Source organism: Hylobates moloch, unplaced genomic scaffold, assembly GCF_009828535.3.
Source record: "Hylobates moloch isolate HMO894 unplaced genomic scaffold, HMol_V3 SCAFFOLD_1, whole genome shotgun sequence".
NCBI lineage: Eukaryota > Metazoa > Chordata > Mammalia > Primates > Hylobatidae > Hylobates > Hylobates moloch.
Genome location: NW_026652276.1, coordinates 152,558,039 through 152,575,927, shown reverse-complemented (window position 1 = coordinate 152,575,927; position 17,889 = coordinate 152,558,039). Strand labels below are relative to the sequence as shown.

The following is a 17,889-nucleotide window of genomic DNA, read 5'->3' as shown; positions in this document are numbered from 1 at the left end:
ACTGGAACGCAATAGGGAAACTTTTTCAAAGAGGAGACATGATGTGAGTAATTAAATTAAATAAAGTTGAAGGGAATTACTGAAAAATATTTAAGGAAGTATGTATAAAGATAAAAGATGTTGGAGCAGAATCCCATGTAATGATCTTGGAGGACTAAATTATTTCATCGATAACTGACTTTATATGCCTTTGGCAGTCAGTGCTAAGTAGCCTGTGTTCTCTTGCAGTGCTGTGTCCATTTAAGTAACAAGTCTAGTCATGCAGACAGAAAAGAAATTGCAATATAATAGATCATTTGGATCAGAAGAGTTTGTAAGAGTCACTAGGAAGCAGTAAGACTGAATTTAACTGTGTGCTGTCTGCTGGGAAGCTTCATGTTCAGAGTAAAATATAAAAATTAAAATTTAAGTGACCAGAAAATAGTTACTTTGTACAGTTTTTCTGTTTTGCACTCTCCCTTTTCTATTTTTTTCATTTCTGGCCTATCCCCATAAGAAGAATAAGTACAAGTATAGCCTGAGCCACTTCTCTATTTAGTCCTCATCTTAGTCTTACAAATTGTGCCCCACTACATTGCCCCTCGCCATCTGGAAGCAGGTATCAAACACAAAGTGCTAACCAGAATTTATCGTCTTACTGTTTAAAGCAGTCTTGGAAAAAAGGACATGGTTGATTTTAAAAGGATTTGTCAGTAATGAACAATATAGTCCAGAAACCTAATTACAGTGAAGGTATTGTGGAGCCTAGTAATGTGATAATAGCTAATATATGCCCAGCTATGAGGCACAGAAACGTTTGCTATTGCCTGCCCCTGGGGGATCGTGTTAATCTCAGAGCTGGATCTCCACCTCAAGCATCTTTATTAGTGTGACGCTAATTCACTGGAACTGAGCTCAAGAGAGGGCCTCAGAATGTGTTGCACAACAGCAGACATGAGTCAGTGAGTAAACTGGCCCTTACAGTTTGTCTTCAGCTAAGAACCAGAAAGTTTTCTCTCCTTCAGAACCGGTTTGCCTCTGAATCACTTGGTGGTCAAGATTGTGCTGTTGGAGTACTCAGGGAGAGCCACTGAGAAATATATATTATTTGCCAGTTGATCTGGATTTATATAACTCGTATCTCTTGGGGATTTAAGCAACACTTGAGCCATTTTGTGCCCAACTGCTGATGGGGTAATAAAAATTGAATCAACTTCATTTTCTGCTCCTCTTAGTAGTGAAATGCCTCCTGATGATTTCTCATCCTTAACTTTTCTTTGCTATTATGAAGAGGCTGACATCAAATAAGTGGTTAGCAGTTTTGTAGAGCTGGGGAAAATTACTACTGAGGATATTTCAAGGTCCTTGTGATAGGCTGTTTTCTGAAGATATGTCTTCACTTTGAAACATTTCCTAGCAAAGCCAATGCTCCTGCATGCCAAGTTAGTATGACAGTGTATTTCTTATCGCATTGTCGTTATTGCTTAGCATTAAAATACAAACGTCATGGCAGGACACATCATATAATAGAACTCTAATCAGATTCTTTTTTCCTTTATGAAATATATCTCGCTTATGATATATTCTCCAAAGTAATTATGTTTTTTACTGTGGCTTGTGGAAATCTGAAAGGATGAAAATTTCTCCCATGAGCAATTGGATTATGCTTTGCTAAATGAAACATTTAATAATCAAACTGGTCTTTCTGTACATTTTTAGAAAAATTGGATTACAATTAGTGAAAACAAGAGAGAGAAAAACAGGCCAAACTGCAGGCATTCAGCATGACCATGTGCTCAGGTTTCTCCCTGAAACTTTAGCTCTGTAATAATGTTTTTTGTTGTTGTTGCTGGAGAGAGTCTCACTCTGTCATCTAGGATGGAGTTCGGTGGCGCAATCTCAGCTCACTGCAGCCTCTGCCTCCCAGATTCAAGAGATTCTTGTGCCTCAACCACCCAAGTAGCTGGGATTACAGGCGTGCACCACCACACCCAGCTAATTTTTGTATTTTTTAGTAAACATGAAGTTTCATCATGTTGCTCAGGCTGGTCTCAGAACTCCTGGCCTCAAGTGATCCATCCACCTTGGCCTCCCAAAGTGCTGGGATTACAGGCATGAGCTACCGTGCCCAGCCATGTAATATTGGTTTTAAATCACTTTTAGCTTTATAGTAAGTGGTGTTAGTAACTAAATGAGTAAACCTGTAAATCTTGAAATATATGTGCAAATATGAGTATATGTATATATATAATTAGAAAATACATTTGATTTTACAGGAAAAAAGAAAATGTGATTTTTAAAATTCATTGCTACATCTCAGTGACATCCAGAAAGGGATGTAGGTTCTGCTATTATATCACTTCACTAATGTGTTTTTAACCAGTGACCGTAGTTCCCACAGTAAGCAAGTTAGATAATGTATAGGCATATTTGAGTGTCAGAATTAGGCCCATTTCTTCTCTATGTCAGTACAAGGGCTATTATGACTAACTCTTGAGTATCACAATTATGATTCACCAACACAGTTTAAATTGGAGACCCTAATTATATCCTTCTCACTTCAAGGGAGACTTGAACTGCCAAATGGAAATCCAAGGAGGCAATGGCATATTTTCATTTGAATTTTGTTAGTATTTCTGCTAGACTGTCCTCTAATAAAATACAAACTACATTTACTGTACTTTCAGATGAAAAAGACTCTTCAGTTCCAATGTTGTCTTGTTTCTCAAGTTTTCATTAGTGTTCTTGCCATTTTCTTATATGGGAATTTTCTAATCATTTTGATGGGCACTTTGTTTTAGCAGCTGGGAGCTTTTTTCAGCCTGCAAAACAATTATTAGTCCTATCAGTCCATCATAAGTTTTTAAGATTCCCAAGCTGTAAGTAATCATTTTGACCTACTACCCTTATTGCTCGCTGTTGAAATATCCTTGGCTGTGGTATGCTATCTTCCTTTTTCTCTTTGCTGGTAATTCTTTTGGAATGGGAGGATGAAGATCTTTTTACAAACAAGTTTTTAAGTTGTGTCTTACATTGAAAACAAAGTCCTCCGCACGGATTCTTGGCATACTCTAGGTTTTTCCTCATTTACCCATTTACATTTCCCAATGCCTCCATTTGTAATTTTCAAATCGTCAAAGTCTGTTCTACCACCTGAATCATCCAACCATGTTGTGGGGCCTTTGTGGGAATGACTTTATTTGATTTTGGAAACTGGTCACGAGACTTAATATAACAGCATGTAGTTGTTTTACTTCAACTTTCTCATATTATAGGAAAGAAAATATCTTTTTTCAACAAGGAAGGAGAATTGCCTGTTGGCTAAACCCTGAGTGGGAGGTGAAGTTTTCTCTGCTTTTCAGTGGGTTCCTTTTGTGTAGAAACACAGTTATCCCCTCCTCCCGCTCCACCTAATGTATTCCTCTAGAATTCCTATCCGTTTTCCTCCCCCTCTACACAACAAGACCCTAATTATATTTTTTCTGCAGTCACCATTTGCATGTTCTTGACTGCATAATGTTTTGCTTACAGCATCAAAAGGACTTTTTATCTCTTGTTCATGATGAATATTGTCCCAGTTAATTTATGTGTGTCTTTATAGTATCTCACGCTGCGTGACTGTGACTGGTACTGGGAATGCCATTCTTCTCTGGTTCTCATGCTGATGTGACTAGTGTTAACCACTTACAACCCAGCCCTTCTGTTAGACCACTTCCAAGCAGTACAAACTAGGCAGTTGCTATATGGTTTTAAAATGTAGTTTTAAATTTTATCAAAGTTATGCATGCGCATAGTATGGCTAGTTCTTGATTTTTCTGTTGGAGATACTAGATATGCCTTTTCTACTATGGAAAATGATGATTCAGCTCTCTTTCATTGCTTGCTTCCCTCCACCCCCATACTTCCTGTCCTTCTCTATTCTTTCATTGTGTCATAGTTTCAGCTACACCAATGTTTAGGGTTTATATTTTTGTGACATTGTACATGCTATTCACAGCTGAACTATGATATGACTGCATTTTAAAAAAATAACATTATTTTGTTATCTCTTGATTTAATAAATGTAATTATCTCTTGAGTTGGGGGGGCTTAGTTTTCTGTGCCTTAAAACTAGCCAACCCCAACCTTTCCCTTTGTTGTATGAATCTCTTAATACAGAACACTTAAGGAAAAGCTTGAAATGTCCTTTCACCATTATCCACAAGAGTACTATTGCCTGTCTTGTCTTTTCCCTCTTGCCTGGGATCTCACGACTTACTCTTCAGTTATTATCCATTTTTGAGGCCTTGGGTGTTTCAGTATATGTATGTTGATATTGCTCTTACCCTTGGTTAGTAGTTTGGCTGGGCCAGGCACAGTGGCTCGTGCCTGTAATCCCAGTACTTTGGGAGGCCAAGGCAGGTGGATCTTTTGAGGCCAAGAGTTTGAGACCAGCCTATGCAACATGACAAGATCCTGTCTGTACTGAAAATACAATTATTTTGTACCAAAGCTAGCTGGGTGTGGTGGCACAGGCACGTACCTGTAGTCCCAGCTACTTGGGAAGCTAAAGCAGGAAGATCACCTGAACCCAGGAGGCAGAGGTTATGGTGAGCCAAGATTGCACCACTGCCCTCCAGCCTGGGTGACAGAGTGAGACCCTGTCTCAAAAAAAAAAAAAATTTTTTTTTTTTTTTGGTTGAACACTAGTAAGAATTCTAGGCTGGAAATACTTTTCCCTAATAATTTTGAAGAAATGTCTTCTGTGTCTGGTATTTCTGTTGAGCAATTTAGTTGCTTGATACTTTTTACATATCACTTGTTTTTTTTTTTACCCTGGAAACTTCAGATAATTGCTTTGTTCCCAGTATTCTGAAATCTCACAGTAATCAATGTACTTTGTGTCAATCCACTTTCAATCTTTGTGCTGGGTTCCCAGACAGCCATGTACTTGGAAACAATCTTTCATTTCTGTGAGATTTATTGAGATTTTTCAAAAAATTTCCTTTGTTTTCTCATTCTGTCTGTTAGATGTATTTTTTTGGATATTTGACAGGTCTGCCCTTTTTCTCTTCTTTTTGCTACTATTTTCTAGGTCTTTGACCTTTCTTCTATTTTCTGAAAGATAATCTTAGCTTTCTCTTAATGCTTCCATTGAGTTTTTTATTTTTTCTATCATATTTTTTATTTCCAAGAACTCTTTATTTATGAAATATTTTTATAGTATTCTCTTCCCTCCGTCCCTCCCACTTCTGTTGCAGTATCTTTCACCTTTCTCTCTAGAGATATCTATGATATGATTTTTTCTTTTGAAGTTTTGGGTTCTACCTTTGCTCCTCTCTCCTTACATCCAGACTTATTCTCAATGGGTGTGGAAAAAAAGGGTGATGTCCTTTTGAGTTGAACTACAGACCCTTTACCTTTAATCCACTCATTTTTTTCCACCAAATCTGACATGTAGTTTGTCATCTTCACTTCTTATCAACAGTATCTGATCCCTGCTTTGTTGAAGACCTGGCTCCAAGTCGACCTTCCACAAGGTTTTGCTAGAGTCTAGACCAAAACTCCTTCCAAACCCAAACTTCCAGTCACCACATCAAACTACTTCTGCAGGCTCATGTGTCCATTTCACTGTGACAGCTCATTTATGCTTTTCATGTGTGCCTTTGTGATTACTCTGTATTTGTCTTATCCACTTTCTAAGGAAAAAAAGCTATATAATATCTATATCCCTGTCAGTCCTCTGAAGCCCCACAAAATCAAAACCATTTTTATAATGATACCAAGATATTCACGTCTTTCACACATTCTCTCATAATTTTACAGTGGAGTTTTCTAGAGTTTAAAGATGTGTGATATTGCAGTAGGTTGAATGCACTGGATATGAAAATTGATCTGTCTGCCATTAAGCCAGGCACTAAAGAGATTTGCAAGAGTATAAAACAATACTCTCCTTCTCACTAATTTTTTTGTTAAATAAATACTATAAAATGTTTTGTTTTAATTTCTTAAAATAAGTATCCATAGATTGAACCTCCATAAACAGAAACTCCCTTTGGAATGCTTTGGAGTTAGGATTCCAAAGAGTTTTTGGGTTAGGATCCCAAACTTTGGAATTAGGGTTCCAAAGTTTAGAATCCTAATCCTTTGTAATTAGGATTCCAGAGTCGTTTTCCAAAGGATCCTTTGGAATCCTAATTCCAAATGTACATTTTACGTGTCAAGAGGTCATGAGACCAAAAAGTTTAGCATATCTGTCCTGAAGCTGTAGATATACATATATGGCTCATTACATCTATTAAATATTTAAGTACTCCGCAGTAAATTCTTTTTTTTTTTTTTTTAAATTTTTTTGAGACAGTGTTTCACTCTTGTCTCCCAGGCTGGGGTGCAATGGCACTATCTCTGCTCACCACAACCTCCACCTCCTGGGTTCAAGTGATTCTCTTGGCTTAGCCTCCCAAGTAGCTGGGATTACAGGCACCCACCACCATGCCCAGCTAATTTTTTATATTTTTAATAGAGACGGAGTTTCATTTTTTTGGCAAGGCTGGTCTCGAATTCCTGACCTCTGGTGATCCACCCGCCTTGGCCTCTCAAAGTGTTGGGATTACAGGCGTGAGCCACTGCACCCAGCCTACAGTAACGTATTTTAAAAGAGACATCCCTTCTTATTCCCCTCTGCCATCTTTCTTTGTTTGTTTATATTTGTATATTCTCGTACATTCTTTGGCGATGCTCTGTGGATTTTTTTTTTTCCTATCTTAGATAAAATAGAATTTAAGTTTTGATTGTTATACTCTCAGTATTTATTTATTTGACTATTATTTTGAATTGTTTTATTTTAGATGAAAAAGAGAAATTCGAACCCACAGTCTTCAGGGATACACTTGTCCAGGGGCTTAATGAGGCTGGTGATGACCTTGAAGCTGTAGCCAAATTTCTGGACTCTACAGGCTCAAGATTAGATTATCGTCGCTATGCAGACACGCTCTTCGATATCCTGGTGGCTGGCAGTATGCTTGGTAAACCATGCATTATTGCTTCTTGTAGTATATTTATATATTTTTAATTCTATTGAAGTATTTCCTTATAAGATAGAGTCTTTATAAGTTTATGTTTATTAGAGTTAATAAAAATACAAATGGAAGCCTATAATTTTTACCTGGTTTAGGATTTGGAATGGTATTAATGCAGATGTGAAACGATTACTGGTTAATAGAAGCATAGAACGGAGGACTTTGGTTGACGTTACAACAAAGTCGGCCACTTTGCTTCTCCTAAAAGCCACCTTTCTCGTATGTCCCTAATCTTTCAGTGTTTTTGGAGGGGCCATAAAAGGGGTGATTTCTGCAAAAGACTATAATTTAGTGTATAAATTTCCAAGGTTTCATTAATGCCATTTCATTCATAAATAAAGCATATAAGAAACATAGTTTAAACCTGGTTTTTGAAAAATCATTTAAGTATTAAGTATAAGTAGAAAAATTAAAGATAGAAGATTAGAAATTGTTAAAGATAGGTGAAAACAAAATAAAAGCTATACCTTATAGAACAGAGGCATCAGGAAAGTAGGCTTCAGAATACTATTTAAGTTTATTAAGTAGATGATTCTAATATTTATTAAGTATAATAGCCACCCATTTTTCCTCTCATAGTCATTCTTAGATCTGAGTTCTTATAGTTAGTTCCTGTGGTAGCTGTATTTCACTAGAAATGGTCAAATTTCCTATGCCAGGAATTTTCAGTTTGTAAATGTGTGCAAGTGTTTTAGTTGTTAAAAAGACTTGAGGAGGGAGGGCAGGTATCTGTCTACCTGCTATGCAAAGAACATGCAACATAATGAAAGATTGCCTTGCCCAAAGTGCCATCATTGCCTTTCCTTGAGAAAACACTGCTTAAGCCAGCCTACCTTGGCTTTGAAAAAGAATATGCATGCATTCCTCCATCTTGAGGTGGAACTGCCCATAAATTCCTTTTTCTCTGAGCTCTTATTTCAAGCAATCTGTTTGGTACATGGCCCCATTGACTACTAGGCCTTCTGTCATTCTGCATTGCTAGTTTTCGACACATACTGAATTAGTTTTGTTGTTCTTATTGTTTATGAAGAGCTTACATTATGACTGTAGATAATTCAAGTCTAAGTATAATAGCTACCTATATTGAGCTGAAATCCCATTACCCGGGAAAAATCATTGTTAACATTTTGGTTACTTCCCTTCTGGAAATCTCTTTAGCAGCCGAGCGTGGTGGCTCATGCCTGTAATCCTAACACTTTGGGAGACTGAGGCAGGTGGATCACCTGAGGTCAGGAGTTCGAGACCAGCTTGGCCCACGTGGTGAAACCCCGTGTCTATAAAAAAAATACAAAAATTAACAGGATTTGGTGGCGGCTGCCTGTAATCCCAGCTACTAGAGAGAGTGAGGCAGGAGAATCACTTGAACCTAGAAGGCAGAGGTTACAGTGAGCTGAGATCAAGCCACTACACCCCAACCTGGGGTGACAGAGTGAGACTCTGTCTCAAAAAGAAAAAAGAAATCCCTTTACCTCATAAAATTTTGAGAATGGGTGATATTATGCAAATACGATATTCTGCATGCTGATTTGTATTTATTCAGCAATAATGTTGCTGCCTTGCACACCCATGAGTGTTATACTGGATGATTCTAAAAAGCAAGCCAAACGGATGTTAAAGAATATTTAGGGGCCGGGCACGGTGGCTCATGCCTGTAATCCCAGCACTTTGGGAAGCCAAGGCAGGCAGATCACCTGAGATCGGGAGTTCGAGACCAGCCTGACCAACGTGGAGAAACCCTGTCTCTGCTAAAAATACAAAATTAGCTGGGCATGGTGGTGGGTGCCTGTAATCCCAGCTACTCAGGAGGCTGAGGCAGGAGAATCTCTTGAACCTGGGAGGTAGAGGTTGCAGTGAGCTGAGATTGCGCCATTGCACTACAGCCTAGGCGACAAGAGTGAAACTCTCTGAAAAAAAAAAAAAAAGAATATTTAGGCTGTTTGCAGTTGTTGCTTTTATAAACAACAGTTATCAGTGTCTGTATGCACATATCTTTGTGCTTTTACCTGATTACATCCTTATCTACTTAGCAAGGGATTAATGGATTAAATAAAAGATGGAGATTTTTTTTTTTGAGACGGAGTCTCGCTCTGTCACCCAGGCTGGAGTGCAGTGGCGCAATCTCGGCTCACTGCAAGCTCCGCCTCCCGGGTTCACGCCATTCTCCTGCCTCAGCCTCTCCGAGTAGCTGGGACTACAGGCTCCCGCCACCACGCCCGGCTAATTTTTTGTATTTTTAGTAGAGACGAGGTTTCACTGTGGTCTCGATCTCCTGACCTCATGATCCACCCGCCTCGGCCTCCCAGAGTGGGAGATATTTTTATCTATATCTATCTCCATCTACCTAGCTGAGAGAGAAAAACAGTCTTCAAAAGGAACATTATATTTAATATTTTATCAAAAATTATGAGTTCCTATTTACATACACCTTTAACAATGTTAGCTACCTAATTTCATCAGTTCTCTAGATCTCTGTCAATTAGGTAAGTGATAAGTATTTTCATTTTAAAACTTTGATAGTGGAGTTGAGTATTTCCTAATATATTATTGACTTCTAGTATTTCATCAATTATGATATATTTTTATCAGAGTGATCTTCAGCGAGTTTTGGTTCTTGCCAAAGTCACATGACTGTAGTAGTCACTTATATGGACCCTTTTCAGACTGAGTGACCTCCAGGCAGCACTGTTGGCCCTTTTGTCATTCTTGAACTCTTTTATTTTCTTCCCTTACACGAGACCACTTAGACCTCCTCCTACGTCTCTGGATGCCACTTCTTACGCTACTCCTGGCTTCCATCATTAACCACCTCCCCATATAAAATTATCTGTATAATTTGTATTGAGTTTCTTAAAGTTTCATTTACCATGATCAGATTTATCTCTGTAGCCCAGATTTCTTTTTTTTTTTTTTTTTTTTTGGCAGTTGCAAGATTTAATGGAGTGAAAACAGAGCTCCCATACAAAGGCAGGGGACCCAAAGAGGGTAGCCATTGCTGGCTTGAATGCCTGGGTTTATATCCCGGTCATTGTCCCTCCCACTGTGCTCTCAGGCAATAGATGATTGGCTATTTCTTTGCCTCCTGTTTTTGCCTAATTAGCATTTTAGTGAGCTTTCCTTACTACCTGATTGGTCGGGTGTGAGCTAAGTTGCAAGCCCCATGTTTAAAAATGGATGTGGTCACCTTCCCAGCTAGGCTTAGGGATTCTTAGTGACCCTAGGAAATCCAGCTAGTCCTGTCTCTCAGTACCCCCTCTCAACAGGAAAACCCAAGTGCCGTTGGGGAGGTTGGCCAACGACCACTCTAACTGCTTCCTGCTGAATTGGGGTGTAGTAGGGGTTGTGTAGTTGAGATTTCCTTGGGAGGGGTGTCTTCGATGTCATTAACGTTGGAGCATGGGCTAGCAGGCCGGTCCAGGGGTCCGCGGTAGATCCTAGTCATGTACCGCATCTGGGGCTCCATTTGAAGAACCATTTGTAGTTTTATAGCTTCGATTCTGGAAGAGACAAACTTAACAAGGAAGTTAAAGATACAGGGATTGAAATGTATGGCCTGCAGTGCAGGGGATTATTTCTCTGGCACACTTCACAGGCCCTGACTATCTGCTTGATAGTTTTGAAAAGGCCTGGTCCAGTAAATAATAATCTGGCCATCTGGGTGCTATCAATGCCTAAGTGAAAGGGTTGGTGAAGGGTTTTAAGTAATTTCCATTGGTTAGTGCAGCCCAGATTTTACTTCTTCACTCCATGTCTATACATTCAAGAAGAACATAGGGCCAATGTTTTGGTATAAGCTGTACAACACCAGATGTCTACTGAGTCCGGACACGTAACGTAAGGACTGAAGCCAGCTAGGTGCATTCTTCTTACATAAATGCTTTGTTTAATCATTATGTAGAAATTTTCTTGACACTCACAATTTACCTTCTTCCATCATTCTTTTTTTTTTTTTTTTTTTTTTAATTATGTCGCCCAGGCTGGAGTGTTGACTCACTGCAACTTCCACCTCCTGGGATCAGGCAGTTATCCCGAGTAGCCGGGATTACAGGCATGTGTGGCACACCCAGCTAATTTTGTAATTTTAGTAGAGACGGGGTTTCCACCATGTTGGCTAGGCTGGTCTCGAACTCCTGATCTCAGGTGATCTGTCCCAAAGTGCTGGGATTACAAGCGTGCACCACCACACCCAGCCCCATTGTTCTTAAAACAGCAGCTGTCTTGGTCTTTCAATATTACCCTCGTATAGTAAATACAATAAATATATTAAGTTTAGTTCTACCTTGAAAAAAACAGCAGTCACTCCAAAAACGTTAGAAATGGCAAACAATAATTGGTCCTAATATCAGCGAAAATTTTAATGCAAGCTGTAGCAATATTATTAATATATAATAAGTGTTTTATTTCATTAAACAATGTAACTTTAAAAACATACCTCTCAAAAGTCTGTAGTTTCAATATCAAACTTTTCAGTTTTGTAATTTCTATCAAAAGCAATAGCAATAATTAGCCCAGAGTTTTTAGAAGATCATTATCTAAGTTTGTTCCATATCAGGGGAACCAGCCCCCAATATTTCAACGTAGATTCTTTTCTGTTTTCCCTAAGTGTTGGCCGGTCTGAGAAATAAACAGAAAGAGTACAAAAGAAAGAAATTTTACAGTTGGGTCTCCAGGGGTGACATCACGTGTCAGCCTGAGCTGCAAAACCAGCAAGTTTTTATTAGCGATTTTCAAAGGGGAGACAGTGTACGATTAGGGTGTGGGTCACAGAGATCACATGCTTCAAAGGCAATAAAATATCACAAGGCAAATGGGGGCAGAGCAAGATCACAAGGCCAGGGCGAAATTAGAATTACTGATGAAGGTCCATGTCCCGCTGGGCACACACTGTCATTGATAAATATCTTAACAGGAAACAGGGTTTGAGAGCAGACAACTGGTCTGACTAGAATTTTGCCAGGCTGGAATTTCCCAATCCTAACAAGCCTGGGGGTGCTGCAGGAGACCAGGGCATATTTCATCCCTTATCTTCAACTGCATAAGTATTGATTGGGGAAGTGATAAATGCCCATGAAATCTTCACAATTTATGTTCAGACATTGCAGTAAAGACAGGCTTAAGAAATTATAAAAGTATTAATTTTGGGAACTAACAAATGTCCATGAAATCTTCACAATTTATGTTCTTCTGCCATGACTTCAGCCGGTCCCTCCGTTCAGGTTCCCTGACTTCCTGCAGCAGTTCCAGGTGGTTATATTCATTTAAAAGGGCTAATTAAATCTCATGCATAAATTAATTGAGTGAAAATAGATTCCTGAAGGGGCTGATTTCTCCAAAAACTAATTTGCTTACTAAACTGTATGCTGAAGTCTGAAGCCCATAGAGGAGATGATAAGCTAAGGAAAGTATAACTTGATTGAATTCTCATTTGCTTATGCCTGCTAAAAAAAGGTGGCTGTGGGTGGCCCTTTTAATCCAGAGATCTGAAATCACAAGTTAAATCAAGACGATTATACACTAATACACAAACAAATAAAGGGAGTGGCTAATGAGTAGAGAGTGTTTGTCTTTTCAGCTTTGACCATCGTTGTATCCTTGGTGCCTAGCACAGTAGCTGGTATAAGTATATACACTACATACATTTGTTGTATATATGAAAGATATTAATCTAACTACTCAAACCTTCTACCTTAATTACAATGAAGTAAAATTAGAAAATAAAAATTCCTAATGTTCTCATTCTGCTCTTCTAATCAACTAATGCTTCTAATGGCTACCATTGGAACTTACAGGAGGACCCTTTGAATATGGAAAGTTATTGAAGAAAAAGGCATCTAATCTATTGAGTCCATGGGGAAAAAAAGATGAGAGAGAATAAAATAATTTATTCTAGCCAACATAGCAGCTGGGCGATCAAATTCAAATAGCAAGCATCAGAGTCCATGCTATTCAACCAGTCATGGATAACTGGGTTAGCAAAGGAGGGAGCAATTGTAATAGCTACCCAAGTAGAAAGCAAAAAGATCTGAGTCAGGTCTGGTCAGTTCTGTAGTTGGTGATCTAGGTAGAGTATCTGCAAAATACTTGCAAAATGTTAGCAAGCCTGAAGAACTATGTCCTGGAGTGGAAAGTGTCTGGAGTTGCATTGAGAATATTTACTGAATATTACTGAATATTTACTGAAAAATTTATTGAATAAAGGTTGCTCTTTTCTTCCATGATTAAGAATATACTTTGGAAAGAACCAGACTTATAGTGATAGGATGTAGTGAAGGCAAGGATGTGGAACAAAAATGAAGTACACTATGGTGGGAGTATGAATGAAACAACTAGTTTCTATTATATTGGAAACATGAAGTATACAAGGCCAGCTACAGTGGCTTACACCTGTAATCCCAGCACTCTGGGATGCTGAGGCAGGAGGATCACTTGAGCCCGGTAGTTAAAGACCAGCCTGGGCAACATGGGAAAACCCTGTCTCTACAACAATTACAAAAAAATAAGCTGGGCATGGTGGCACGCACCTGTGGTCCTAGCTACTTGGGAGGCTGAGGCAGGAGGATCACTTGAGCACCCTGGAGGTTGAGACTGCAGTGAGCCATAATTGCACAACTACACTCCAGCAATAGAGCGAAACCCTGTGTGGAAAAAAAAAAAAAAAAAAAAAAAAGACCAGGTGCAGTGGCTCACACCTGTAATCCCAGCACTTTGGGAGGCTGAGGCGGGCGGATCACAAGGTTAGGAGTTCGAGACCAGCCTGACCAACATGGTGAAACCCCGTTTCTACTAAAAATATAAAAATTAGCCAGGCACGGTGGTGCATACCTGTAATCCCAGCTACTCAGGAGGCTGAGGCAGGAGAATCGCTTGAACCGGGGAGGTGGAGGTTGCCGTGAGCCGAGATTGTGCCATTGCACAATTGTCACAGCCTGGGTGACAGAGCGAGACTCCATCTCAAAAAAAAGGAAAAAATATACAGCAATGTGTGTACCTCTATACATCCATGTCATTCTTTGAAAATGTTATGTGATTCTTAGATTTTACATCTACTTTCATTATTTTCTTTCATTTGCCAGAATTGATCTGTTCTGCAAATGCTGTTCTCAATTTCAGTATTATCCTAATTATAATTACCTTTATCTTTTTAGCCCCTGGAGGAACGCGCATAGATGATGGTGACAAGACCAAGATGACCAACCACTGTGTGTTTTCAGCAAATGAAGATCATGAAACCATCCGAAACTATGCTCAGGTAGAGCCTGTTTGAGAGATTGCCCTTGAGTCAGAAGGGAAGCATTTGAAGAGGATTGAGGAAAACTCTGTAGAAGCTCTACAGCCCACCCAGTTTTTAAATAGGAATCTTAGAAAGCTTTTAAACTTATGAAAATAATGGGCATTAAAACTACAAAAATAGGCCTAGCAGTGTGGCTCGAGCCTATAAAATCCCAGCACTTTGGGAGGCCATGGCAGGTGGATCACTTGAGGTCAGGAGTTTGTGACCAGCCTGGCCAACATGCTGAAACCCCATCTCTACTAAAAAATAACAAAAATTAGCTGGGTGTGGTGGTGGGCGCCTGTAATCCCAGCTACTTGGGAGGCTGAGGCAGGAGAATCACTTGAACCCAGAAGGCGAAGGTTGCAGTGAGCCGAGATCGTGCCACTGCTCAACCTTGGTGACAGTGAGACTCCATCTCAAAACAAAACAGAAAGAACTACAGGAATATAATGCTTTTTTTTTTTTAACCTCTCTTGGGAGAATTTAAATATTTATTCTTGGATCAGGAGAATTCGTTTTTCTTGTACACATGTTAAGGAATATGTAAGTATTAGTTAAGTTGGAAGTAAAATTTATGGGATTTTAATGCAATTTATTTCTTTTTCTTATTGTGTGTTAATTCCCTGCCTGGGTCATTCTTTCCCCATAAAGGGCAACCATATTTTTTACTCTTGGACTCCATCTCGATTACATTAGGAAACGAATACACCAAGAGTTGTAAGTAGGAGTATAGCCTGTGTGTAGGAGAAAAAGGAACTAGATTAAGAAATCATTCCCACAGTTATTAAAATAACCAATATTTACAAAATCCCCATTTAAATAAAAACATCATTCCACTTAGAAAACTGTCTAGAATCTTACTAATATAGTTGCAAACTTTGCTTCAGAGTTCTAACAGGACTGTAGGGGCCAATCATCCTTTATTGCCAGTAAATTATAACATTTTTTGCTCATCTGCTAGAAACATGTTTATTGTCCACCTAGAGTAGAATCTGTCCTGCACTTTGCTCTCCTCCCCATCACATCATTATCTAAGTGGTTATATCTTTAACACCTTCATTTCCGTGATTTTTAGTCTCCGCATCTCACAGTTTAAAAATCACATTTATTTTATTTTCGTCGAATTTTTTTTTCTACCTGCTATATTCTTGAATGAATTTGTTTTATCTTACATGTATCATTTCCCCTAGGTCATGATAGCATCTTTGAAATGCTTACAGTTCTTATGTTACAGTGTGAGCCTGTTTAACTATACACTTTTATTATTATAGATCTATGGTGTCATTATAGTGAGTTTCTATACCTCTTTCTGTGTCTTTTTGGTTGACCTAATATTTAGTGGTTGTTTTTTTTTTAGGTCTTCAACAAACTCATCAGGAGATATAAGTATTTGGAGAAGGCATTTGAAGATGAAATGAAAAAGGTAAAAATTCAAATATAATGCCTATCTGTTTTATAGTAATGAAATGGAGGTGGATAAAAATTTTATAAGTGGCCGGGCATGGTGGCTCATGCCTGTAATCCCAGCACTTTGGGAGGCCGAGACGGGTGGGTCACAAGGTCAGGAGTTTAAGACCAGCCTGGCCAAGATGCTGAAACCCCACCTCTACTAAAAACACAAAAATTACCCAGGCATAGTGGCATGCACCTGTAATCCCAGCTAACTGGGAGGCTGAGGCAGGAGAATCGCTTGAACGTGGGCAGCAGACGCTTCAGTAAGCCGAGATCACTCCACTGCACTCCAGCCTGGGCGACAGAGCAAGACTCCATCTCAAAAAATAAAATAAAATAATTTACACGTACAATGATATTGCAAAAGTGCCATATATGTAATAACATGTATGTGAAACACATAGTTTTTAATAAATGTTTGGTAAATAAATATGAAAGATCATTAGCTAATAGCTATAGGAAGAAATATGTGATTATTCTGGACTTTTTGCATTAATATTTAGTGTAAGACAGTGTGCTTTGTTCAGTAAGAATAGTTTTAAGGGCTATAATCTCTGACCTTGCAGAGATTAAAATGAAAACTAGAATCAAGATAAAGTGATTTAAGTAGTTAAAGCCTGTGAAAGAACATAGCACAGCAGCTAATGTTCAGCAAAATTCTTTAATTGTCTGCAGTTTAGCAAAGGGAATAGCACCTCTTTGGAGATAGAGTGTATGGGTGTAAATCTCAGTACTCTTTCTCGTCAGTGAAATAGCTGTTGTAAGAGGATATACCTTATGGTTGTTGTGGGAATATATGAAATAACATATAAGGGGCTCAGTGTAGTGATTGGTCTCTAGTCACATCAACAGTAGCATCGCCTTAAAGATGTCCTCTTTTGAGTAATTGCATGTTCCCTCTTCAATTTGTAACTCATGTATTTATATATAGCACCCACTACCTTTACTTATTTCAGATTTGTTCGTTATTTTGTCATTGTTTCCAATTTTAGATAACTATCTAAAGTAAAAAACCAAGTGAAAAAAGTAACCATAACATATACTTACTTCTTCCCTACTTACTTACTCTCCCCACTCCTCCCGACCTAACCGCCCCCGACCCCGCCCAGTTCAAAGTGGTTCCGTGTATAATATTGAAGAGCAATTTGGCAATAGTCATTAAAAGAAATGTTTCTTACATAACCCATGACCCAGCCGTCATGAATTTATAAGAATCCATTAGCATGGATATATAAAGCTATGTGTATAAAGATGTCACCACAGTATTGAAAAATAGCCTAAATGTTCATTGGTGGGAGATGAAGACTGGTTAATTAAATTACAATCTATCTATACGGTGGAATACTATGCAGTCTTTTATACATGTAGGCATAACTACATGTATTAATAAGGGAAAATGCCCGTGACAAATTAAGTGGAAATGCGAGGTGCAAAGCAACCATTTGGTAGTAGTTAGACCTGGGGCAAATTACTTAATATCTTTGTACCTTAGTGTTCTTTTCTGTAATTGGAGGTGGAGCCTGTTGTAGGTATTAATACACATAAAGTGATCAGAAGAGTGTCTGTTCCACTCGACAAGTTTTAGCTATCGTTAGCATATAATGCAGTAAAAAACAATATGTGTGTATACATGTAATTGTGTTTTAATGTTGATTAATATAATTGAGCAATGTGGTTATTTTTATGATGATCTAATTTTTGTACCATTTCTATGTGATTAAGTATATTTTAAATGAATATGGTTATATGTGTGAGCTTAAAGAAGTGTTGTTAAAATTTTATTTTAGAGACTATTTTTTATTATTCTCATTTAGATGTTATTTATTTTTATAATGGAGGAAAAGGACAAATTGACATGAACTGTCTATATTTATGTTAGTTCTTTCATTCTTCCCCATTTCTGATGTTCCTTGGAACTTAAGCCTTTCAATCCCTCATTCCCTCACTCCCTGGCACTTACTTAGATGTTAACTTCTTTTTAATTTGTTTAGAATTTAATAGGTATAAATTGAGAGGCAAATGGACTGGTTTGGTTCCAGTTCTGCCACTTTCACATAATGTAAATAGTCTATAATATAACAATCCTTCAATTCTTGGGGAATAGTAAGTTAATATTTTCTTATCCCCTAT

General features: G+C 38.3%; 1 protein-coding gene across 3 annotated transcripts in view; it reads left to right on the top strand.

Annotated features, from left to right (window-relative positions):
• BZW2 (basic leucine zipper and W2 domains 2) overlaps positions 1-17,889 on the top strand; it is a 60,849-nt gene that overhangs the window by 21,147 nt on the left and 21,813 nt on the right. For all 3 annotated transcript variants that reach the window (XM_058446686.1, XM_032760054.2, XM_032760046.2), the window contains exons 3-5: positions 6,807-6,983; positions 14,180-14,283; positions 15,665-15,730. In XM_058446686.1, coding sequence (XP_058302669.1) covers positions 6,807-6,983; positions 14,180-14,283; positions 15,665-15,730 — 347 coding nt within the window. The remainder of the gene's footprint in view (positions 1-6,806; positions 6,984-14,179; positions 14,284-15,664; positions 15,731-17,889) is intronic.